Source organism: Mandrillus leucophaeus, unplaced genomic scaffold (assembly GCF_000951045.1).
Source record: "Mandrillus leucophaeus isolate KB7577 unplaced genomic scaffold, Mleu.le_1.0 Scaffold612, whole genome shotgun sequence".
Lineage (NCBI taxonomy): Eukaryota > Metazoa > Chordata > Mammalia > Primates > Cercopithecidae > Mandrillus > Mandrillus leucophaeus.
In genome coordinates, this window is record NW_012106609.1 from 1,933,362 (window position 1) to 1,959,615 (window position 26,254).

A 26,254-nucleotide genomic window follows, 5' to 3' on the forward strand; every position below is an offset into this window, starting at 1 on the left:
AAAAGAAAAGAAAAGAAAAGAAAAGAAAAAAAGACAAAGAATACCATTTTACAATGGTAAAGGGTCAATATGACAAGAGGATGTAACAATTGTAAATATCTGTACACTCAATATTGAACCTCCCAAATACATTTTAAAAATTAAGACATAAGGAGAGAGAGAAACTGCAATACAATAGTAGTAGTAGGGGACTTCAACATGCAACTTTCAGCAATGGGAAGATTATCCAGACAGAAAATGAATCAATGATTCCAAAGAAACACTGGAGTTAAGCTGCATTCTAGACCAAATGGACCTAATAGACATTTACAGAACATTCCATCTAACAGTTGCAGAATACTCATTTTTCTAGTAACAAATGAAACATTCTCCAGGACAGGCTACAAGGTCACAGAAGAAGTCAACAGATTTTAAAATATTGAACGCATATTGAGTATCTCTTTTAACCATAATGGAATAAAACTAAAAATCAATTACAGAAGGAATGGAAATTGTTCAAGTTCATGTAAATTAGACAACACGCTCCTGAACAACAAATGGGTTAAAGAAGAAATTTCAGAATTTCGTGAGAGAGAAGAAAATAGAAATACAACATACTAAAACCTATCAAGTACAGCCAAAGCAGTTCTAAAGGAGTTTATACCAATAAGTATCTATATCAAAAAACTAGCAAAACTTCAAACAGACGACAATAATGAAACACAGCAAGGAACTAGAAGACTCACAAAAACAAACAAAAAAACAAAATTAGCAGAAGGAAAGAAATAATAAAGATCAGAGAATAAATGTAATTAAGACTAAATACAAAAGACAAATGGAACCACAAATGAACAAACCTTTAGCTAAACTAAAAAAAAAAAAAAAAAAAAGAAAGAAAGAAAGAATACCCAAATAAATAAAATCAGAGACAGAAAAAGAGACATTACAATGGTTACAAGAGAAATACAAAGGATCGGTAAAAACAATTATAAACGTCTGTATACCAACAAAATGTAAAACCTAAAAGAAATGAATAAATTCTTGGACACATGCAACCTATCACAAATTAACCATAAAGAAATAGAAAACCTGCCGGGCATGGTGGCTCACACCTTTAATCCCGGCACTCTGGGAGGCCAAGGCAGGTGAATCACCTGAGGTCAGGAGTTCGAGACCAGCCTGGCCAACATGGTGAAACCCTGTATCTACTAAAAATACAAATATTAGCTGGGCATGGTGGCAGGCACCTGTAATCCCAGCTACTCGGGAGGCTGAGGCAGGAGAATCATTTGAACCCAGGAGGCGGAGGTTGCAGTGAGCCGAGACCGTGCCATTGCACTCCAGCCTGGACAACAAGAGCAAAACTCTGTCTCAAAAAAAAAAAAAGAAAAAGAAAAAAGAAATAGAAAACCTGTTGAACAGACCAATAATGATATTGAAGCAGTAATAAAAATTAATGATATTGAAGCAGTAATAAAAAGTCTCCAAACAAACAAAAAAAGCCCAGTACCTGATGGCTTCACTGCAGAATTCTACCAAGCATTTAAAGAAGAACTAACACCAATTCTACTCAAAGTAGTTCAGAAAATTGAAGACAAGGGAATACCTCCAAGCTCATTGTATAAGGTCAGCATCACCCTGATGCCAAAACCAGACAAAGACAAAATAACAACAACAAAAACTATTAGACAATATCCCCAGTAAACATGCATGTAAAAATTCTCAACAATAACTAGCAAACCAAATTTAACAGCATATTAAAAAGATAATGTACCATAATCAAGCAGGATTTATATCAGGGACACAAAGATAGCTTAACCATATGCATTATCAATAAATGTGATACATCACATCAACAGAATGAAAGACAAAACTTATGACCCTCTCAATAGAGAAAAAGCATTTGAAAGAAATCAACATCCCTTCATGATAAAAACTCTCAATAAACTAGCAAAGATGAAACACATCTCAAAATAATAAAGTCCATATAAGACAAACCCAGTTACAATCACATTAAATGGGGAAAAGTTGAAAGTCTTTCCTATAAGAACTCAAGACCAGGACGTTAACTTTCACCACTTTTATACAACATAGTACTAAAAGTCCTAGTCAGAGCAATTAGGCAAGAGAATGAAATAAAAGACATCCAAATTGGAAAGAAAGAAGTCAAGTTATCTTTGTAGATGGCATAATCTTATATTTACAAAAACAGACTCCACACAAAAAATTGTTAGAACTAATAAATTATGAAAAGTAGAATACAAAATCGACATAAAAATCCGTAGCATTCTTATACAGCAAAAGTGAACCATCTGAAAAAGAAGTCAAGAAGTCAATCTCATTTCCAACAGCTACCAAAAAAAAAAAAAAAAAAAAACCCCAGCTGGGAATAAATTTAACCAAAGTAAAAGATCTCTACAAACAAAACTATAAAACATAGATGAAAGAAACTGGAGAGGATATTTAAAACAAAAACAACAACAACAAAAAAAAAGACATCTCACGCTCTTGGATTGGAAGAATTAAGACTGTTTAAAATGTCCATACTACTCAAATTGATATACAGATTCTATGCAATCCCTGTATCAAAGACATTTTTTATAGAAATTGAAAAAAAAACCCTAAAATTCATATGGCCCCACAAATTACCCACAATAAGCAAAGCAATCTTGAGCAGAAGCTGGAGGCTTTACACCACCTGACTTTAGAATATAATACAAAGTCTTATTACCCCAAATGGCATAATCCTGGCATAAAAACAGACACATATACCAATGCAACAGAACAGATAACCCAGAAATAAGTGCACACAGTTACAGCTAACTGATTTTCGGCAAAGGCACCAAGAACATATCGTAGGGAAAGGACAGCTTCTTCTTCAATAAATAGTAGTGAATTGCCGGGTGTGGTGACACGTACCTGTAATCCCAGCTACTCGGCAGGTTGAGGCAGAAGAATTGCTTGAACCCAGGAGGTGGAGGTTGCAGTGAGCTGAAATCGCGCCACTGCACTCCATCCTGGGCGACAGAGTGAGACTCCGTCTTGGAAAAAAAAAAAAAGAGAAAGAAAACACTGGGGATTCTTAAGAATATTAGTCTGGGTAGAGTTTTGGGGCAAGACCTCAATAGCATGTGCAACAAAAGGAAAAATAGAAAAATGAGATTATATCAAGCAAAAAAGTTTCTATACAGCAAAGGGATCGATAAAGAGACAACCTGTAGAATAGGTGAAAATATTGGCCAACTATTCATCTGACAAGGGATATAAGGAACTCAAACAACTCCTTAGTAAAAACGAAAACAATCCAATTTACAAATGGGCAAATGATCTGAATACATTTCTCAAAGGAAGACATACCAGTGGCCAACTGGTATACAAAAAAGTGCTCTCATCATTTATTACAAAGAAAATGCAAATACAAAATCACAATGAGACATCATCTTACCTCATTTTCAACAGTTATTATCAAAAAGACAAAAGAATAACATGCTGGCCAGGATGCAGAGAAAGGGGAATGCTAGTACACTGTTCGTAGGAAGGTAAACTAGTATATCAACTGTGGAAAACAGTATGGAGGTTCCTCAAAAAACTAAAAACATCTACCATATGATCAAGCAACTCCACTGCTAAGTATATATCTACAAGAAAAAAAAAATCAGCATATCAAAGAGATATCTGCACTGCCATGTTCAGTACAGTACTATTGATAGTAGTGAGACATGGAATCAACCTAAGTGTGCATCAACGTTTGAATGGATAAACAAATGTGGTATTTATACACAATGGAATATTATTTAGCCATAAAAAGGAAATCCTGTCATTTGCAGTGACACAGATGGAACTAGATGACATTATGTTAAGTGAATTAAGCCAAGCACAGAAGGACAAATATCTCATGTTCTCACTTATATGTGGGAGTTAAAAAAAGGTTGATCTCCTGGAGGCACAGTACAATGATTGCTACCAGAGGGCGGAATAAAGAGAGGTTGGTTAATGGGTCCAAAAATACAGTTAGAAGAAACAAGTTTTAGTGTTTGATAGCACAGTAGGGTGACTATAGTTAACAATAATTTATGGAATATTTCAAAATAGCTATTAATAGAAGATATGGAAAGTTCCCAACACAAAGAAATAATACATATTTGAGGTGATGGATATTCTACTTACCTAATTTGACCATTACACATTAGATGCATGTATCAAAATATCACATGTACTCTATAAATGTCTATCAATTTTTAAAGTATAAAAAATTTAGCCAATATTTCAAACATAGAAAAATATAATACAGATATAAAATAAGTACATTCTAAGTAAGACTTTTTCTAACTCAAGAGTTACCAGTTTATGGCTTCTACTATACAGAGAACCCATCTCAAGTTTATTTTCTCTCTGAAACTACAGAAACAACAAATTATTTCTAAAAACACAAAGTTCTTTGACAAGTTAAGTGGAGAATAGACTAATTAGAATATAATAATCCTGAAAAAAGAAAGGCTACAGTACCTCCTTGATATCGGTGACAGACAACATCCAAAGATAAATATAAAATCAGCATTATTCTACTAGCCAGAGGTGTCAGAGTCACTAGGAAATTGAATATTATTTTAAGTCATGCCTGAAAACCTTGACTTTCTTCCTCTTCATTTTCATTGCCAGCATGCACAGTAAGTAGCTGGTTTCTTTCTTAACAGAGATTTCTTACACTCAAATAACTTTTCTCACTTTGAAAGGTACAAGTGAGTAGAGAACAATTTTTATTGCAGCACTGAATGCAGATACTGGATAGAGGCCAGGCCTGCTCATTATCAAAGTTAGTCACTGATGCACAGCAGTTGCCTAGTCCATGATTTATATTTGTATTTCAGCATAATACGAAGTTAGCATATATAATAAACTTTTGTAATCACCTGTGATTATTATTCAAAGCTAGTAATTTAAATCCATAAACAAAAAAACAAAACACAAAGCAAAGCAAAAGATATACACATATAACCAAGAATATGTTTATAGTTTAAAAATGAATTAATCAGCTAGGTGCAGTGGCTCATGCCTGTAATCCCAACACTTTGGGAGGCTGAGGTGGGAGGATCACTTGAGGCCAGGAGTTCAAGACCAGCCTGGGCAAGACAGCAAGACCCCATTTCTCAAGAAAAAAAAAATATATATATATATGTATACACACACACACACTTATATATATTTTAAAATGTTTTACAGAATGAACTAATCTAATTATACAACATATACAGTAAATCACAATAAAAAATGTCCTTCCTAAGTGTTCACATGCATATACTCTCATTAGCTTTATGCTTTACCAAAAAATAAGGTTTAAAAAAAAAATTAAACTGCAACTATATATATATAAAACTTTCAGAATTACTATGAATTACTGATTAAAATAATCCTCATCATGCCCAGGTGTGGTGGCTCACGCCTGTAATCCCAGTACTCTGAGAGGCTGAGGCAGGCGAATTACCTGAGGTCGGGCGTTCAACACCAGCCTGACCAACATGAAGAAACCCTGTCTCTAATAAAAATACAAAATTAGCTGGGCAGGATGGTGCATGACTGTAATCCCAGCTACTTGGGAGGCTGAGGCAGGACAATCACTTGAACCTGGGAGGCAGAAGTTGTGGTGAGTCGAGATTGTGCCACTGTACTGTAGCCTGGGCAACAAGAGCGAAACTCCATCTCAAAAAAATAAAAAATAAATAAATAATCAATCATCATAATGGAGAAAATGAAAAAACATTAAAACTTGGGAGGCATTTTAAAGGTGATACTGCTTCACATTTAGATTACAAATGTTGAGAAAGTAAGATCAAATCTCAGAATTTTAAAGAAAAAACTAGTGATGAATTATCAATTATGTTAGCTTTTATAAGTTTCATGCACTCCTCCAATCTCCACTCATATCTAGCTGAGAATCATCCTCTCAGATTTCAGAAAAAAGGAGTATGTCACAAGGTACAGCATCCTCAAGGGTGTGATTCATAATGTATACATAGGCTATGAGGCTGTTATAGCCCTCAGAGTATGAGATGGACATTTTCAGCACTGTGTTCAGTCACTATTACTCTCTCCTACAAACTCTAAAACAACAACAAAACAACATAGAAAAGTAGAATCTGTTTTCAAAGATAATCAGCTCACTTTTTGTGAAGGAACTCTCCAGCTGCCACAGCAACAGGGCGATGTGCCGAGTACACCAAGTGGTAAACATTTTCACAGTCTTCATTGGAAAGAGCTTCTTCACTTCCACTGAAAAATACAGAAAGTAACATCTGATCTAAAGCAAATGTTTATTTTCAGTTTTACTTTTATTTAAACTTTGTAAAGTTCACTATAAAATTCAAGGCTTAATAATTTTTGTCTCATCTTTTATCTTACTTTGAAAGTTACGTTTCTTCTTTTAGTATAAAAGACAATAACACAAAATTCAGAAAATAAAGATTCAACAAGAAGAAAATAAAATGCCCACAATTATTCTACTTTTTATTAATTTATTTATTTATTTTGAGACAGGGTCTTGCTGTGTCACCCAGGCTGGAGTGCAACAGCATGGTCTTGGTTCACCACAACTTCTGCCTCCCGGGTTCAAGTGATTCTCCTGCCTCAGCCACCCGAGCAGCTGAGATTATAGGCACCCAACACCACGCTCAGCTAATTTTTTGTATTTTTAGTAGAAACGAGGTTTCGTCATGTTGGCCAGACTGTTCTCTAACTCCTGACTTCAGGTAATCCACCTGCTTCATCCTCCCAAAGTGCTGGGGTTATAGGCATGAGCCACTGCGTCTGGCCTTCTTCTACAGCTTAAAATCTTAGAGCCAGGCGCGGTGGCTCATGCCTATAATCCCAGCACTTTGGGTGGCGAAGGAGGGTGGATTACCTGAGGTCAGGAGTTAGAGACCAGCCTGGCCAACACAGCAAAACCCCATCTCTACTGAAAATACAAAAATTAGCCAGGCGTGTTGATGTGTACCTGTAGTCTCAGCTACTTGGGAGGCAGAGGCAGGAGAATTGCTTGAACCTGGGAGGCAGAGGTTGCAGTGAGTCAAGATTGTGCCACTGCACTCTAGCCTGGGCGACAGAGCCAGCCAGACTCAGTCTCCAAAAAAAAAAAAAAAATTTGGGTAGAATAAAAACATACTTCCAAGTAACCTGCAATTACACTGGAAACCACAAAGGTAATTAAAGGTTTCACAGACATTTATTTATTATTGTCTATTAAAATACTACATGTCTAAATTTTTAGGACATACATGAGTACTTAAAGGTGTATTTATTACTTTAGATATAGTTATTAGAAAACAAAAAACAAATGAGCTAAAAGAACCTGGTTCTTTACAAACAGTAAGATGGACAAACCTGACATGACTTATGAAGAAAAAGAGAATACGAATAAAATAGAGGATGAAAAGAATTAAGAAAGAATGAGTCTTGGAAAGTAATAAGAAGATCATGAACTATAAAATTATAAAATTGTGATAAAACATTTTTAAAAGTTTGCAAAAATGTCAACGGTAACACAAAAGAACTAACATTTAATTAATTAATTAATTTTTTTTTTTGAGACAGTTTCTTTCGCAGAGGCTGAAGTGCAGTGGCCCTATCTCGGCTCACAGCAACCTCCGTCTCCTGGGTTCAAGCGATTCTCCTGCCTCAGCCTCCTGAGTAGCTGGGATTACAGGTGCCTGCCACCACACTCGACTAATTTTCTGTATTTTTAGTAGAGATGGGGTTTCACCATGTTGGCCAGGCTGCTCTCGAACTCCTGACCTCAAGTTATCTGCCCGGCTCAACCTCTTACAGTGTTTGGATTACAAGCATGAGGTACTGCGCTCAGCCAATAGAATTTAATTTAGATGGTTAATCACGGAAGAAATAGAAATGATAACAGACCTCTTGCACAAAAGAAATTAAAAACTGGCTGGGCAGGTGGCTCACGCCTGTTAATCCCAGCACTTTGGGAGGCCAAGGAGGTGGATCACTTGAGGTAAGGAGTTCAAGACGGGCCTGGCCAACATAGTGAAGTCCCATCTCTACTAAAAATACAAAAATAAGGCGTGATGCCACGTGCCTGTAACCTCAGCTACCGGGAGGCTGTGGCATAAGAATCACCTGAATCTGGGAGGCAGAGGTTGCAGTGAGCCGAGATTGCGCCAGTGCACTCTAGCCTGGGTGACTTAGTGAGACTCTGTATCCAAGAAAAAAAAGAAAGAAATTGACTGTCACAGTTTTAATAAGATAATTCTCTTATAGTTTCAAGAAATAATTAATCTCTGTCTTAGGACACTTCTTTCAGAAGAGGAAAAAAAAAAAGGTAAGAAACTATTGAAAGTATCTTACAGCCCGGCTCAGTGACTCACGCCTGAAATCCCAGCACTTTGGGAGGCTGAGGTGGGTAGATCACTTCAGGTCAGGAGTTCAACATCAACCTGGCCAACATGGCAAAACTCCATCTCTATTAAAATAAAAAAAGTAGCTGAGCGTGGTGGTGCATGCCTATAATCCCAACTACTCAGGAGGGTGAGATATGAGAATCTCTTAAACCTGGGAGGTGAAGGTTGCAGTGAACTGAGATCATACCACTGCACTCCAGTCTGGGTGACAGAGTAAGGCTCTGTCTCCAAAAAAAAAAAAAAAAAAGGTATTTTACAAAGAGAATACAAGACTACAACCTTGATTTTGAAGTTGGAAAAGGACAAGAAAAAAATGTCAAATTTACTCATCAACACGAACATAAAATCCTAAGATATTAAATATAATACTGCATTTAAATAAAACAAAATATATCATGTTAAAAAAATTTATTCTAGCAATGCAGTAGTGTTTACCATTAGACAAGTCTATTAATTTAACTTAGGCACGTTAATGAAACAAAAACCCCAGAAAACTCAGAATGCAAAGGAACTTCTATCATATTAAAATCTATGACAGAAACAAATAATTTTAAATGATTTCCTAGGACAAGAACAGGAATAGCTATCAGTGACACTGTTACAGTGCTGAAGGTGCTGTCTATGCAATTAGACAAGAGAATGAAATAAAAGTTACAAGGTTAGAAAAGGGAGAGACAGGTCAGGCATGGTGGCTCATATCTGTAATCCCAGCACTTTACGAGGTCCAGGTGGGTGGATCACTTGAGGTCAGGGATTCGAGACCAGCCTGGCCAACATGGTGAAACTCCGTCTCTACTAAAAATATAAAAATTAGCTGGGCTTGGTGGCATGTGCCTGTAATCCCGGCTACTTGGGAGGCTGAGGCAGGACAATCGCTTGAACCAAGAGGTGGAGGTTGTAAGCTGAGACCACGCCACCGCATTCTAGACTGCGCAACAGAGCAAGACTCTGTCTCAAAAAAAAAAAAAAAAAAAAAAAGGAAAAGGAAGAGACAAAACTGAACTGAAACTGTTTGCAGGTTATATGATAATCTACATACTAAAATCAACAAAATCAACAAACTACTAGAATGCATTTTGGAACTCAGAACCTAAGAGTTCAAATAGGGTCCACATACTAGACCAACACAAAAATTAAAGGTTCTCTTCCTCAGCAGCAACCAAGCAGAAAATACTAAATACTATTCTAACAAAAATAGCATAAGGTATTTCAGAATTAACTTACTAAATAATGCACAACCTCTATGAGAAAATTAAACCCATTAAGACCTAATGATATTTAAAGAAAGAAATCCAGCTGGGCATGGAGGTATATGCCTGCCATCCCAGCTACTTGTGAGGCTAAGAAAAGAGGATCACCTCAGTTCAGGAGTTAGCAGTTTTAATGTGCCATGATCACATCTGTTAATATACTCCAGCACGGGCAATACAGTAAGAATTCTTCTCTTTAAAAAAGAGGAGAATTCCAGCATGTTCATGCATAAGTGATATAACATAACAAAGTACTTTAAATTCTCCTAAATTTATCATAAAAGTCAATGGAGTTCCAATATTCAAAATCCCAGGCAGGGTTTTTGAGGCACTTGACAAGTATATTTTTAAAATTCATATCAAACAAAAAGCAGCCATAAGAAGGTAAGTAGATTTTGAAAAAAAAGACAAAGAGGAGAAAACGACCCCATATTTAGAACATGTATTATAAAGCCACAATAATAAAGAGCACAGTGTTAGAGCCAAAATGTAAAAGGATTTCAAACAACAGTAGATCCCCGCATAGATATTTAGTTCGTGATAGATGTACCATCACAAAATAGGAAGAGGAGGATTTGTTATGTACGACTTTGCTAGGATATATTCTCTCACATAGATTCTATCTAGTTTTTAGTCAAACCCGTAGAAATACAGCTATAACATTTCTATTTTGAAATCTCTATCATATTAGTGAGACAATTTAATTGCTTTATTTTTTTCTTCTATATAATTCCAAAACAAAGCCTATTTGGGAAACTGTCCCTTTGAGGGTTCTTCCTTTTGCAGCCTTCTTTCTCTCTGAGTCATTCATTCATTCTTTCATTCATTTATTTTTGATACAGGGTCCTGCTATATCATCTATGCTGGAATGCAGTGGCTCCATCACGACTCACTGCAGCTTTGACCTCCTGGGCTCAAGCTACCCTCCCACCTTAGCCTCCTAAGTAGCTAGGACAACAGGCATGTGCCACCATGCCAGTTAATTTTTTTTATTATTTGTAGAGACAGGGTCTCCTCTATGTTGCCCAGGCTGTTCTTGAACCTCTGGGCTCAAGTGATCCTCCCACCTCAGCCTCCCAAAATGCTGGGATTATAGGTAGGAGCCAACATACTGGGCCTGCTTTGTTTTAAACAGAAAGGTAAGTTACATCATTGATATTTTCTCTAGGTAATTTTTATGTGGAAGAAGTAAACAATAGTTAAAATAAAAAACAAAAACAGAAAAAAACAGAAAATACTGTTTTAAATCTAATCTTAAAACGTAGAAGTAGAACCTAAAATGATAAATATATACATAAGGACTATACATAGATAGGACATTAAAAATCCTAGGGAAAAAGCATTAAAATATCAATAAAGTTAAAACAGTAATAGGTATTACTTACTGAAGTATCAGAGTAACCAATCGAATAGCTTCCACAGCAACATCATACTCTTTATCAAGTGTCATTGACACAATGCGATCCTGAAAAAAAAACGTTGTAAAACAAACCAACTATGAACAGAAAATAAGCTGGGACAGACCTAATATAATGTATTCTGGGATATATATGCAATACTAATGATTGGTTAAAGAAAAAGCTTTACTCTTGAAACTGCAGTATCATAGTCCTACTCACACAAAGGGGATATTAGTATAAATGTTTGTAATTTAAAACCTTTCTCAACAATTGCTATTCCCTAAACCCTGTATCAGGTAAGCCTTAACTTACAAAATTACTATCTTTATAAAAAGCTGTAAAGAAAATTAAGCAGGTGAACCTTCTTCCAAAGGTAATAAATAAGAACTCATGGTAATATCTTTTGTAAAGCAGAGATTCACTTATCTATTTCATATGAGTTTATTTAAAGAACATGTAGTAAAAGCAGGGGTCCCCAAGCCTGGTCTGTAGCCTGTTAGGAACTGGGCCACGCAGCAAGGGGTGAGTGGCAGGTGAGCAAGTGAGCCAGCGAAGTTGTTTCATCTGTATTTACAGCTATTCTCCATCACTCCCACTACCGCCTGAACTCCATCTCTTGTCACATCAGCAGTGGCATTAGATTTTCAATAGGAACAACAGGAACATGAACCCTATTGTGAATTGTGCATGCAAGGGATCTGTGTTGTGTGCTCCTTATGAGAATCTAATGCCTGATGATCTGTTACTGTCTCCCATTACCCCTAGATGGGACCATCTAGTTGCAGGAAAACAAGTTCAGGGTTGCAATGATTGTGCAAACATATACATTGTGGTGAGTTGTATAACTGTTTCATTACATATTACAATGTAATAACAGAAATACAGTGCCCAATAAATGTAATGCACTTGAATCATCCTGAAACCATCCCCTCAACCCCCACCTCGGTCCATGGAAAAAACTGTCTTCCATGAAACTGGTCCCTGGTGCCAAAAAGGCTGGGGACTGCTGTAATAAAGAATATGAACTAAACACTTATATGATAATGTAATTTGCTAAACTAGCTGTAACTAGCATTTGTAAAGAGAAAAATTAAATAAGCTTATCATTCTTGATGCTTACCTTGAATCGGTTAGTGAATAGCTCCAATTTGGGGAATAATTCTCTATTGGTATACAGACTCTGTAGAGCTTTCAAACACTTCAGCCTGACTTCCCCTTGCTTCAGAAATACAAATAAAAGCACAACATAAGGAATCAATTCCACACCACAGTTTTCAAGTCTATATGAGGACTAAAATTTAGCTTAACCATTCAACTTACTGCATATTGTAACTCAACACAGGATGAGACTGAAGAATTGTATAGTGTGTGTTGCCCTTATATGTTTAAAAAAAAAAAAAAAAAAAAGCATTGAAAACACCTTAGTTACTTGAGAGTAAGTTATGCCTATTTCAAGTATTTATCAACTCTGACTCAACATGTAGTATATCCCACATCATCCAGAGGCACAGAGAGAGAATTTTAAACCTATAATTAGGGAAAAGTATGTTTATTTGCCCTTTATGTAATTATTGAATAATCCCATGGAAAAACCTGATTTTTATACTAAAAGGTCATCATTTATTCATGCAACAAATATTTACTGGATTCATTTTATATTCCAGGGACAGCAGTCAGGAAAACAGAAATAACACAATGTTTAAAACAGAGGCAAAATGACACAGTGAAGAGTCCTAGGAGTGCTATTTATTGGTGGAATGTCTTTAATAAAGTCATTAACTTGGAGTACACGATGATGGTGACCAAAATGCATTCAGGATCACCTAGAAATCTAGACAAGTCTCTCAAAAGATTTAAAGGGGATTAGTTTCTATCCTCTAAAAGAAGCTATGTGCTGTAACAGTAGGAGTCCAAGTTCTGGAATCAGACACAACTAAATTTTAGTTCCAATTTATATAATTTATTAGCTACATGTAAGATAAGTATATTAAGTATATTATTAATCACTCTGATACTCAGGTTTCTCATTTATAAAATTATTGTAGGGATTAAGTGCAGAGATATGCTGGCAGAAGTTTTACCAACCAGCTCTGAGGAACAGGATTCTGAATTGTTCTATTTGCAAATTTATTTAATGTAAATAGTGCCTTCATAGCCAATATTATCAATGAGATGTCAATGAACTCATTTATGAAAAGAGATGCATAATCACTCTTTCGTAAGCTGATTCAAACCTACACTAGCATACCATGAGATGTGCTATGTGATGATGTAATACTTGTTGGTAAGTCACTAGCACATAAGGGAAAGCTGAAGTGCCTGTGGCAGGTGCTGCCGATGCCCTGTCCAGGTCCCCTTTACTGGGCTAATTCTTCAGCGTCCGCCTGTGTTAACTGCTAATGGTTCAATATCTCTATCTTTCTCTGGAGAATGGATCACGGTTTACTAGAACTACCCAGCGCATAGATCCCTAGGAGGTTATGCTCCATCTTTCCTCTCCCAACCACTCCCCTTCTCTTGCCCAGGTTGAGGCCCATAACCAGTAAAGAAAGATATAAGTGTAAAACAGTCCAGCCTCCTTGCTTCTGGACAGGATATCTTCTAAGGTACGATTTACTCTCCAAACCTCCCTGTGAGATCAAGCTGAGATCAGACTTCTCCTGAAACCACATTTTCATTAGTCTGTTTCCTGCTTTGTCATACTTTCCTCACTTTTTTATAAGTTCCTGTTGTTTTTGTTTGTTTGTTTGTTTGTTTTTTGAGGCAGAGTCTTGCTCTGTCACCCAGGCTGGAGTACAGTGGTGCAATCTCGGCTCACTGCAACCTCTGCCTCCTGGGTTCAAGTGATTCTCTTGTCTCAGCCTCCCGAGTAGCTGAAATTACAGGTGCCCACTACGCCTGGCTAAGTTTTCTATTTTCAGCAGAGACAGGGTTTTGCCATGCTGGTCTTGAACTCCTGACCTCAGGTGATCTGTCTGTCTCTGCCTCCCAAAATGCTGAGATTACAGGTGTGAGCCATCATGCCCAGCCAATAGGTTACTCTTAAGAGTACAAACCTCGAAATATCATGAGCACAAAAGTCCCCAACTCAGGCTTGGCATCCAGGGAATGTGACCTATGATAGTTGGAACCAAGAGTGGTCCTGGGAATCAAGACTTCAATAATGGGATTCTGGGATTGGATTATTGAAGGCTGGATTGCTATTAGGTAAGACTCAATGGTAGTAGGTGAAGTACTGATAGTTCCTGATGTAGGATAGCAGTTTGTTAGGATTTTCACTTTTACTTGAAAGGGGATGTGCATTAACTTGTGCAACATTTCTACACTGGAGGGAGCAGGGCAAACAGTAACTGCAAAAACTGTGAAATTGCGTGGCTATTGCTGAGTGTCACTGAAAGGTTAAAGAGAAAATCACAGTGCCAGGTTGCTTCATCACCAGTTCAAAGCCAAGTATTGCCTCTTTGGAAACATTTATCTCCTTTAGATAGAGAACTAATGCTACTAAAGACCAAGCCTAGCATTAAATTGTAAGTGTGACAGAATTTAAGAACTCTGAATCCCAGGCAAGTCTCTTATGTCTAAATAAGAGTTACGACATGAAAAAAGTAAAGTCTAAAGGATATCTGGGTAGATGCAGTGAGAATCTTGAACTCCCCATTTCCTCTGAATTTGTAGGCCTGAAAATACGGCTCATGCCCACTTGTTAGAGGACAATATGTTTCCTCCTTACTCCATCCTTTGCTGAAAGACTACATGGAAGCCTCAAGTAAGGCAGGTGCCTATAGGACAATGCTAGTAGCCCTTGTCTTGATATAATACACAGACCTTCCTCCTGGTCGTCAGACGAAGGGCAAATCTCAGCACAGACCAAATGGAGAATTTGGCTCCCAGCAGCAATGGAGATATGAAGATCCCAGAATAGCAGAGATAACATAGCTTCTCCTGACCATCACAGTCAAGGGGGGTGGGAACATAATAATTGTAATAGGCAATAATTGAAGGGCAGCCCATAGGGATCTATGGAACTGGCTCACTGAATATGGTATTCCAGGAGGCAAGAGAGGTGGAAAGCAAACAAAAGTATTATGTAACATATATAATGAAAGGATCAACAATGGATGAGCAAAAGGCTGATGACGGCTGTTCCTCTGTAAAGTCACCACAGGAACTTCTTAACAATTAAATAAGGTAGTATCCATGAAAATACTTCAGAAAACTGTAAACTAACTTATAATGGGAATGAAAATTCCAGTTGCTTTTATGGTAACTGCTCTACTTTGGGGCTCTAATATACTCTAATAGTATTTCTATTACAGTACCTAAATGCCACACCCGGCCAAATTCCAGTAACTTATCACTCCTACCTATGGTTATTCTCAGGATTACTTATTTAGGATTACTTATATGAGGGATTCCTTTTAAAGTCAGAAGAGAGAATTAGATTTTTAGATCAAATACTCTAAAATCCAACAAATCTATTCAAGTCTGATAAAGCACTCTACTATGATATGGTCCTAGAAACTTTAAAAAAAAAAAAAAAAAAAAAAGCCTGGTTTTTATATATTAAAAAAAAAAAGAATTCTCCTTTGATTCTGAATTAGAAAAAGAATATAACGATTTTCTTTCTCCGAAAACTTGATATATACCAGGTTGTCAAACTTGGTTCAAGGCAATATTGTAATTAAATAAGATAGGGTCTTCACCTGTGGGCAAATGCTTCAAGTTTCATCAGAATCATCAAGTAAATAGTTATTCAGCTGCATCATCATAAAATTTCCATATGATTACAACTCCTGAAAAATCAACTGCTGTCAATTTGATTCCTAGCATTTTAGTACTGAGACAAGCATAACTTCCATCAAAGTTAGAACAGAGTAACTTACCCTGTCATGAAGAGTCCAGCCAACATATTTTAGGTAACTGTCATTTAGGAAGGCATCACTATACATTTTCATCCACACTCCAATTTCTTCAATACAAATGGCTCTAATTTCAGCTATAGCATCACTAGAGAGGGAGGGAGAGAGAGAGAAATAAGACAATCTCGAATTAATATACAAAGCTAGAATGCATTCATACTCACTTTCCATAAGCAATAAATATTTCTAATGCTGTTTGTATATATTTGCATTCTGAATGGCCTCCAACTTAAGTATCTTCTGTTTTTCATGTTTTCTATAAAATAAACACTACTAATACCAAACTGGGGAAAAAAGCTTCTATGAAACCATTTTGGCCCAATTACTGTTTTCACTGGGCTAGACAATGACATTTGGAGCTTTCTGAGAGCCTCACAACTATTAGAGCCAAGAAACATGTTAAACTTTCTAAGAAAATCAGAGTAAAAACATCCAAGTACAGAATAATGTTTCTCAAAAGAACTATTAATCTTTTTTTTTAAAAAAATTATTAAATGGAGTCTCGCTCTGTTGCCCAGGCTGGAGTGCAGTGACATGATTTTGGCTCACTGCAACTTCTGCCTCCCAGGTTCAAGTGATTCTCCTGCCTCAGCCTCCCAAGTAGCTGGGACTACAGGTGCAAGCCACCCCACCTGGGTAATTTTTGTAGTTTTAGTAGAGATGGGGTTTCATCATATTGACCAGGGTGGTCTCGAACTCCTGACCTCAAGTGATCCACCCACCTTGGTCTCCCAAAATGCTGGAATTACAGGCATGAGCCACTGCGACCAGCCAGAATCGGGAATCTTTATAAGTTAGCACACATGTAATGAATTAAAAGAAAAAGCCCACTTTATTAAAGGCACAGGTCTTTCATCTGTAGTAATTTATTTTTTAGGCTGAGACACAGGGAAGAATAACCTCTAGTCACAATGGTAACCATCTTGGTGGCAATACTGTGAAGTTATGGCAGAACAACCCCAAAAGTCAGAATTCTGGCTCATTGCCTACATGGCTTTTCACCTCACTATAAGTAGGCATCCAATATAACCCTCCTGGGATGACTTTCTTACTCTAATATCTGTGAATTGTAAACAAATACAGTGTTAACATTTTTATAATCTTTCATCACAAGGTTATTCGCCTTAGCTTTAAGAAAATAGTAAGTATAATATCATAAATCCTAATTTTCTTTTGTAGATCAACCATCAAAGTTTCTGATTTACCATTCACAAATGTTAAAATTTTAAGTAATTTTTAATTATCCAATTTACAAAAGGCAATAATCTATCATTTTAGCTAAAATTTTAATGATAATTAAGGCACTTTTCTTAGTTTCTCTTTGGTGATAAAATTCCTTGCTCTAAGTCTCAGTTCTCTCTCGGCTCCTGTCGTTGCTTGAGGATAAAAATGGGGAAAACATTCTCTTCCCAAGCCATACTGCCAATCACAACCTTTAGTTTTCCTACATTTTTTGATAGTATCTCTTTCTCATGGAGAGGTTGTATAACATAGTAGCTAAAAGTACAGGCTCTGGAGAAAGACATCCTGAGTTCAAATCCTGGTTCTGCTATTTACTAGCTGTGTGACCTTGGGCAATTCCCTTTTTCTTAGGTTTCCTCATCTCTAAAATAGTTGTAATAGTACCACCTAGCTCACAGTTACTATGAAAATAAAATCACTTAATACAAATAAAAGATTTAGAATTGTACTTGGCATCCATTAATCCTTCCATTAAATGTTGGCTATTATAATCTTTCACTTTAGTTTCATCAATCTAGACATTTATAATGAATATAGTGTAAAAAGCAGCTCTACTGGCCGGGCACAGTGGCTCACGCCTGTAATCCCAGCACTTTGGGAGGCTGAGGTGGGCGGGTCACGAGATCGAGACCATCCTGGCTAATATGGTGAAACTCCGTTTCTACTAAAAATACAAAAAATTAGCTGGCATGGTGGTGCGCCCCTGTAGTCCCAGCTACTTGGGAGGCTGAGGTAGGAGAATCATTTGAATCCCGGGAGGCGGAGGCTGCAGTGAGCTGAGATCATGCCACTGCACTCCAGCCTGGGTGACAGAGCGAGATTCTGTCTCCCAAAAAAAAAAAAAAAAAAAGCAGCTCTACTATAAACTGTGAGGTGTTCCTAGACCTACATAATACTGAACACGTGTGGGACAAGAATATTTCATTTTTCAGACAAAAAACAAGGCACAGAGAACAATATAATGAATAACTGCATATCCACTGCTCAGCTAAGAAATGTAATACAGTTAAAAATTCCTATATACCTCTGATACATCTCCCTTCCCAAGAGTAAATGACCGCCCTTGATTCAGTGAATATCAATTCTATCTCTGTTTAATGTCATATGTATTGTTTTACATAAATATTATCCTGTAGGCATCCTTCTCCAACTTGCTTTTTTCACAAATCATATTCTGCAATTTATGCATACTGGTTTATAAAGCTCTGATGTTTTAATTTTAGCCAATGTCCACTCTTTCTTTCTACAAACATATTATAAATTATATATTATCTTACTAATAGAAATTTAAGTTGTTTCCAAGGTTTTGCTTTTACTAACAATGATTCCGTGAATATTCTTGTATGCTTCTCCCTGTGAAGGGAGTTTCCCTAGAGCAGTGTTTTTAAAATACTGCATTGGGACCCATTAGCACATTATAAAATTGATTCAGTGAGTGGCAACAAACACATAAAAGTATATGGGACAGAGAATACCAAAATGCTCCACATGTAGTAGGCAAGTAAGTATTCTTTCTTGAAGCTACTGTGTACCTAATGTAGGACACAGTCAACATCTGTGAGACACTGTTTTGATACCTACAAGTGAAATTATTGGGTGAGAAGCAATGCACATCTTCAACTTTATTAGATATTTAAAAATGTCTAAATCAGTGTTTCATATCCTTGCCTGACACTTGGTATTATCCTACTATTTAAAAATTTCCATCTCTGAGCTACAGCTTTGTACACTTTGTTTTCTATTGGGATGTCCAAACAAAAACAAGTTAACAGTAGCAAAAATAAAACTCCCCTCAAAAATCAAAACAACTATAAAATATATCTATAAAACACCCAAATCATATCATTTTAGCTCTTTCAGTCCTACCAAGTAGTATTTCCGCCAAGGATCCATTACATTTTTCCTCTGCTATACTACCCTTGTAAAAGTCAATTCTATAAAAACCAGGCTAAGTCTTATTACACAATTTCATGGAAGCAGGATGAGGACAAAATCAATAGGCAGAGCATGCTGATTAAAACTTAGTGACTATCGAGTATGGTAACTGCACATATACACAGTGAAATCATTCTTCCATCTAACTTTTCCATCTAACTCTTAGAGTTAGGTTAAATCTTAGAATTACCACTAATACTGAGATTATGAATGACTGTTTGCAACAGGCTAGAGAACATCAAGTCTTATCTTTACATCTTCAGCAGGGAAACCCTGTTCAAAACATTTTTTACCCCCATCTCTACATCTATGCCTAATTTCTAATGTCTTTGTTGTTTCACCGACTAGACTACTGAACAGCTTATGTTCTCAGAACACAGGTTCTCTATATGCAATGCCGATTTTTTTTTTTAATTTCTGCTAAAAAAAAAAAAAAGCAGGTTACAAGTGCAGAACGTGCAGGTTTGTTACACAGGTACACATGTGCCATGGTGGTTTGCTGCACCTACTGACCCATCCTCTAAGTTCCCTCCCCTCACCCCCAACTCCCAACAGGCCCTGGTGTGTGCTGTTCCCGTGTGTGTGTCCATGTGTTCTCAATGTTCAGCTCCCATTTAAGAGTGAAATCATATGGTGTTTGGTTTTCTGTTCCTGTGTTAGTTTGCTGAGGATAATGGCTTCCAGCTTCATCCATGTCCTTGGAAAGGACATGATCTCACTCCTTTTTACAGCTGCATCGTATTCCATGAACTGTATGTACCACATTTGCTTTATCTAGTCTATCACTGATGGACATTTGGGTTGGTTTCACATTGCCAGTATTTTCATACCACATGTTTTCTAGGAATCCCAGTCCTTGTCTACTTCAGATGCCAGTCCAATCCTTCTCATCTTAACTTTAAAAATGTAAATATCCTTTTCTAGATTTGCAATTTGACAATGTGTGGCCAGAGAGCCTATTCTGTAGCTAGAAAAACTCCCTAGATGACTTGTCTCCTCTTTGGGTTCTAGCGCTCCAATCCACTTTGACTGCTGACACCACCCTGATAGATCATAATACATAATATATACATGTGAATAATCACATACGACAGTAAAATTACAACTCTTGTGGTAGTTTTGAAGGATGTCCATAAATTCTTTGCTCCTTTCATTCCCCTTTTCTTGAGTGTGGGTATACTACGTAAAGTATCTGTGGTGAATATAATGTAGTAGAAATGAAGAATTCTGACTCCTGAGGCTAAGAGACTGTTTTGTTCTCTCTGTGATCACTCTCTCTGGGGAAGCCACCGGCTATGTCTTGATGCCATTCAAGGTGCTCTATGGAAAGCTCCATGTGATGAGTAACTAGAGCTTTCTGCCATCAGCCATGTAAGTTAGCCATTGTGGAAGCAGAACCTACAACCCCAGCCAAGTCCTCAGACGACCTGGAGGATGCTTTGATTGTAATCTTATGAGAGATCTAAGCTAGAACCAGCTAGCTGGGCTACTCCCAAATTCCTGACCCATAGAAATTATGAGATAAATGGTTTTTGTTTGTTTTTTGAGACAGAGTCTCACTCTGTCACTCAGACTGGAGTGCAGTGGCGTGATCTCGGCTCACTGCAACCTCCACCTCCTGGGTTCAAGTGATTCTCCTGCCTCAGCCTCCCGAGTAGCTGGGACTATAGGCATGCACCACTGCATCTGGCTAATTTTTGTATTTTCAATAGAGACAGGGTTACGTCATGTTAGCCAGGCGGGTCTCGAACTCCTGACCTCAGGTGATACAACCACCTCGGCCTCCCACACGGCTGGGATTATAGGCGTGAGCCACTGCCCCCAGCCTGAGATAAATGTTTGACACCACCAAGTTTGGGAGTAATTTGTTACACGGCAAAAGATAATTAAAATTTTTAGTTTTCATTATTATTAAAGGCTCTTACAAATATAATCATAACCAATCAACTTATAGAATTAGTTCTTTAGTCCAAATAGCTTAAGTGCATCAGCACCTACACGTTTGTGGTTATCCCTATGTCTATAATACCCTGAATTCTACTCTGATTACCTACACTGATTATTCTTTCACGCTCCAGTGAAGTCTCAGTTCTGTGATTGCTATTATTACTCAACATTTGCTTTCTTGCTCTCCAGGAACTAATAGTATATTCAAGGAGATGCAGTATAAAATAAAAGTGCAGTATAATTCTAAATATCCCTGATTTGATTACAACATATCTTTTGACATAAACATATTTCCTCATACATAAGAGTCCTCCAATTTTTATGTTTTCATATTAAATTTATTTTTAAACAACTAATCTCTATTTCCAATAGCCTCACCCTATTTAAGAAAGATGTCTAACTGAGGCATTTGGGAGCATCCAAAGCAAAGAGTAATGCAGGGGTGTAAAAAATAGTAAGAGGAAAGGAATAAAGACAATCATAAGACAGACTAATTTTTACAACATCCTAGCATTTAGGCTTTGAAATGAAAAACTAAACATGAAGGCTTTACTTGAAAACTCAAAGAAAGAAAAGGAACTATAAAAGAATAATTCAGGTGCAATTCTATTAATCCTTTGTTGTATTTTTTTACAGCATATGCTTGTTGTATTATTTTGTATTTTGTATTATTGCATTTTATATTGTGTTTTGTATTATTTTACAACATAAAAGAATGATCATGTTTGCTTCTATGAAAAACTTACCTAATATTGATCATTACAATGTATCCTTTTGGGGAGAACACAACCCTTTAATTTGGTATCTAGACTTAAGTTTTCATTGGATTACTTTCTCAGCAGATGGAAGTTTAATTATTTTCTGCGTATAACAAAATGAAGTTGAACTCCAGTGAATTTTAATTAAGTGTTTCTCGTACTACCCTTATGGATGCTTTTCCAGTAAGGATGCAGACTAAATTAAAATGACTATAATACAAATTTCAAAAACAATGCTTAGCTAATATGGATATTCTGACACTCACAATTATTGCTCATGTACAAGGAATCTCATGAGAGCTCCAGAGGGAGAAATAATTATGGGCCAAAAAAGGCACACTATCCAAATTGCAGCACCCAGTGAATTCAGGTCTCAACCAATTTTAACACTAAGATCAGGCCGGGAGGAAAAAAAAAAATCACATTTTCCAAAATAGAGCAATTATAGAGAATTTTTTGGTATGAAATAGCCTTCACTGAAAGAAATAGCTGAAAGAATTACAGAAAAGTCACACTGTTTCCTTTATTAGACTAAGAACTTGAGAACAGATCCTAACTTACAATAAGATGATTAAAATAAATACTACCTTAGTGAGTGCTGAATGTTAGTAAGTAGTGTTACAGAAAACACAGAAGCATGTAAAATGGAGAGGAGAGAAGGTGGTCAAGGAAGGCTTTTGAAAGGTAGTAAGGTGTAAGTGTAAACCTGAAGAGCTGAAACTGTCTTGTTTACAAATTAAATACAAATATTTCATTTATTATTTCAGGCTGACTAGAGTTATTTAATTTTAGATTTAATTTAATTTAATTTTATTTTTTGAGATGGAATCTCACTACTGTCACCCAGGCTGGAATGCAGTGGCACAATCTTGGCTCACTGCAACCTCCACCTCCCAGGATCAAGCGATTCTCCTGCCTCAGCCTCCTGAGTAGCTGGGATTACAGGCACAGACCATCACACCCTGTTTTTTTGTATTATTAGTAGAGACAGGGTTTTGCCATGTTGGCCAGGCTGGTCTCGAACTCCTGACCTCAAGTGATCCTCCCAAAGTGCTGGGATTACAGGTGTAAGCTACCGCACCTGATTGCTAGAGCTATTTTAGATGTATTGAAAATGCAGCAAGTTTATAAAACTATTTTTCATCTCATTTTTGTTGCTTAATATTAAGTAAAAACAGTGGCAAAGTACACAAAAAGACACTGCATCACTAAGAGTCTCACACAGAGAAGGTGATATGGCTATCTGTTACCCTGCATTACACCTTAATATTTTACTATTAACAAAATTTTACGCTTTAATAAAATTAAAAATCAAACATCAAAGATACATTAGCTTTCAAAGAAAAATATCCTCTACTTAATATTTACATTTTAACTAGCAACCTGACCCCCACATTAGATCAAAGATGAAACATTAGGAAGAAGATTTAAATAATGGAATGACAGTTTGTTCAGAATAAATCCTATAATGGTATTGTATAAGAACTGCTCTGAAAGCATGATTCTGAAAGGTTTCATTGTAATATAAAACAATGAAAAGACTCAACTAGTCTTAAAGACATCTGTTTTTCATCTTCTCAAAAGTACTTAAATCTGTCCTCTGATTAAGTTTGCCCTTACGGTCTAATGACTTGGTTATTCTTTTACCATCACTGAAATAACCGTCTTTCTGGTTGCTTTTATAACTTTGCCTTCATCTTTAATGGTTTTCATTTTCACTATGGTATGTCTAGATGTATAATATATTTCTTAACATACTCAGCACTCATTAAGTTTTTTTAATCCGAAGTTTCTGTTTAATTTTATAACATTGTCTCATTAGTACTACTTCTCTCTAATACATTTCTTTCTATGTATCTATTTTTTTAGACATAGGGTCTTGCTCTGTCATTCAGACTGGAGTGCAGTGGCTTGATCATAGCTCACAGCACCCTGGAACTCCTGGGCTCAAGCAGTCCTCCCATCTCATCCTCCTGTGTAGCCAGTACTAAAGGTGCACACCACCATGATCAAGGGTTTCTCTCGTTTTCTGAAACTTGTTTTTAAAGGACCGACGAAGTGTCTGACACTACCCTTCCCATATCAGAAAGGTCCGTCCATATCTTTTTATCCCTTTATTACTGTGCTCTGGGTAAATTCCTCAGTATTACATTCTAATTCACTAACTGTCTCCTCAACATTCTAAAATATATCCTGTTTATTAAATATGAATTTGTGAGTGTTTTTCACATTCAGTATTTTGTGTTTTTACATCCCCTGGTTCTTATTATTTGTCATTTATTTGTTGAAGAAACTGATCATTTGGTCTGAGGTACAGTTTCCCAAATTCTAGACTTAAGCAATACCACAAGGATTCAGTCAGAAAACACATTCTTCTGGCCTCCATACTTACTGTAAATGATTACTTAGATCTAGCAGCATACAGATTAAAATCCAATTTGTTGGCTGGGTGTGGTGGCTCACACTTGTAATCCCAGCATTTTGGGAGCTCGAGGCAGAAAGATCACCTGAGGACAGGAGTTCAAGACCAGCCAGGCCAACATGGTGAAACCCTGTCTCTATTAAAAATAGAAAATTAGCTGAGGAAGGTGGCGCACACCTGTAATCCCAGCTACTCAGGAGGCTGAAGCAGGAGAATCACCTGAATCCAGGAGGCGGGGGCTGCAATCAGCCAAGATCACACCACTGCACTCCAGCCTAGGCGACAGAGCAAGACTCTGTCTCAAAAACAAAACAAAACAAAAAAACAAAAAAATCAAATTTGTTGGAAGTGGATGGCGGTAAATGGGACACAAAGTGGTAACTTAAAGTGCCATCTCTGCATAGTACCTACTACTTCCAGTACGTGCAGTAATATCTCCTATTAATCAATAATGTAGACTGAGTGATACTTATGGAAATTAATGATTAGTATCCATGGCATGCTGATCACTTTTGCTAAGTAGGTCACATTCTCAACTACACTTGTATTCTAGTTTTGAATAGTTGAGTCAGGCTGTGACAGATCCAATACCAGTTTATGCAAGGTCTGATTAAATAAAATGCAAATCAACACTGTAACAGTAAGAAATTGAATAACTGTTGTTTCTACAAGGATAATAGGTTGAAAGCTTTGTCAAGATTCAACAAAGGTGAGTCATTAAAATAAACACTGGTGTTACAGACTGACAGAAAATCAAAAAATATGGATTCTGAATTCAAGACTGCATGACAGAGCCAAGATGGACAGAATTTATGCTCTCACCTGAAAAAAGTAAATGAAAACAAAAACCAAATTGCACAAAATGATTTTTAGATGTTGGATTATCAGAGTAGAACGGTAATCTCTGAGGGGGGAAAACATAAGGTGAGCCCTAAGACTGCCCCCAGATATATACATGCCATTTAACAGTTTAAGCAGGGGAAAATTTACCTTACAAGGGACACAAAATGAAGTCCTTCAAACTGAAAGGAAATAACACGATACAATAACTAAATTCCACAGGAAAAAATGAAGAACATAAAAAATGTTAACAAAAAAGTAAATTAGAAGACAGTAAGTATATTTTCTTCTCTTAATTTTGTTAAGAGATGACTGAACACTGAAAAAATGAAGTACAGGTGGGTTAGTAACTAATGTAGACAAAATATACACGACAATAACAGCACAAAGGAAGGACAAGAAAATGAAGCTAGGCTACAGTAGTGCTTTGTGGAATATTTAGAGCTAATAAGGGGAGTTCAGAAAGGAGGAAGGATATAAAATGAATAATCTTAGTTTTCAACTTAAGAAATAATTAGGCCAGGAATGATAGTTAACGCCTAATCACAGCACTTTGGGAGGCTGAGGCTGGTGGACGGTTTGAGCCCAGGAATTTGAGAACAGCTTGGGCAACATGGTGAAAACTCGCCTCCACTAAAAATACAAAAAACTAACCAGGTATGGTAGCGTGTGCTTATAGTCCCAGCTACTCAGGAGGCTGAGGTGGGAAGATCACCGGAGCCCAGGACGTTGAGCCTGAAGTGAGCTCTGACTGTGCCACTGCACTCACACCTGGGTGACAGAGTAAAACCCTGTCTCAAAAAAACCAAACCAAACCAAAATGAAAAGATTAGCAAAGGATGGCTCACACCTGTAATCCCATCACTTTGGGAGGCTGAGGCGGGTGGATCACTTGAGTCCAGGAGTTGAAGACCAGCCTGGACAACAGGGCCAAACCCTGACTCTACAAAAATAACAAAAATTAGCCAGGCATAGTGATGTGTGCTTGTAGTCCCAACTACTCAGGGGGCTGAGGCGGGAGTACTGCTTGAGCCCAGGAGGTCGAGGCTGCAGTGAGCAATGATCATGACACTGCACTCCAGCTTGGACAACAGAGCGAGATCCTGTCTCAAAAAAAAAAAAAAAAAAAAAAAAAAAAAAAAAAAAAAAAAAAA

The 26,254-nt window shown here is 37.0% G+C and overlaps 1 protein-coding gene across 2 annotated transcripts in view; it reads right to left on the bottom strand.

The window, feature by feature from the left end:
• Positions 1-26,254, bottom strand: part of STAG1 (stromal antigen 1) — a 306,806-nt gene that overhangs the window by 139,879 nt on the left and 140,673 nt on the right. For both annotated transcript variants that reach the window (XM_012000038.1, XM_012000037.1), the window contains exons 9-12: positions 15,921-16,044; positions 12,158-12,256; positions 11,023-11,102; positions 6,139-6,246 (exon numbers count right to left, since the gene is read on the bottom strand). In XM_012000038.1, the coding sequence (XP_011855428.1) occupies positions 6,139-6,246; positions 11,023-11,102; positions 12,158-12,256; positions 15,921-16,044 (411 nt within the window). The remainder of the gene's footprint in view (positions 1-6,138; positions 6,247-11,022; positions 11,103-12,157; positions 12,257-15,920; positions 16,045-26,254) is intronic.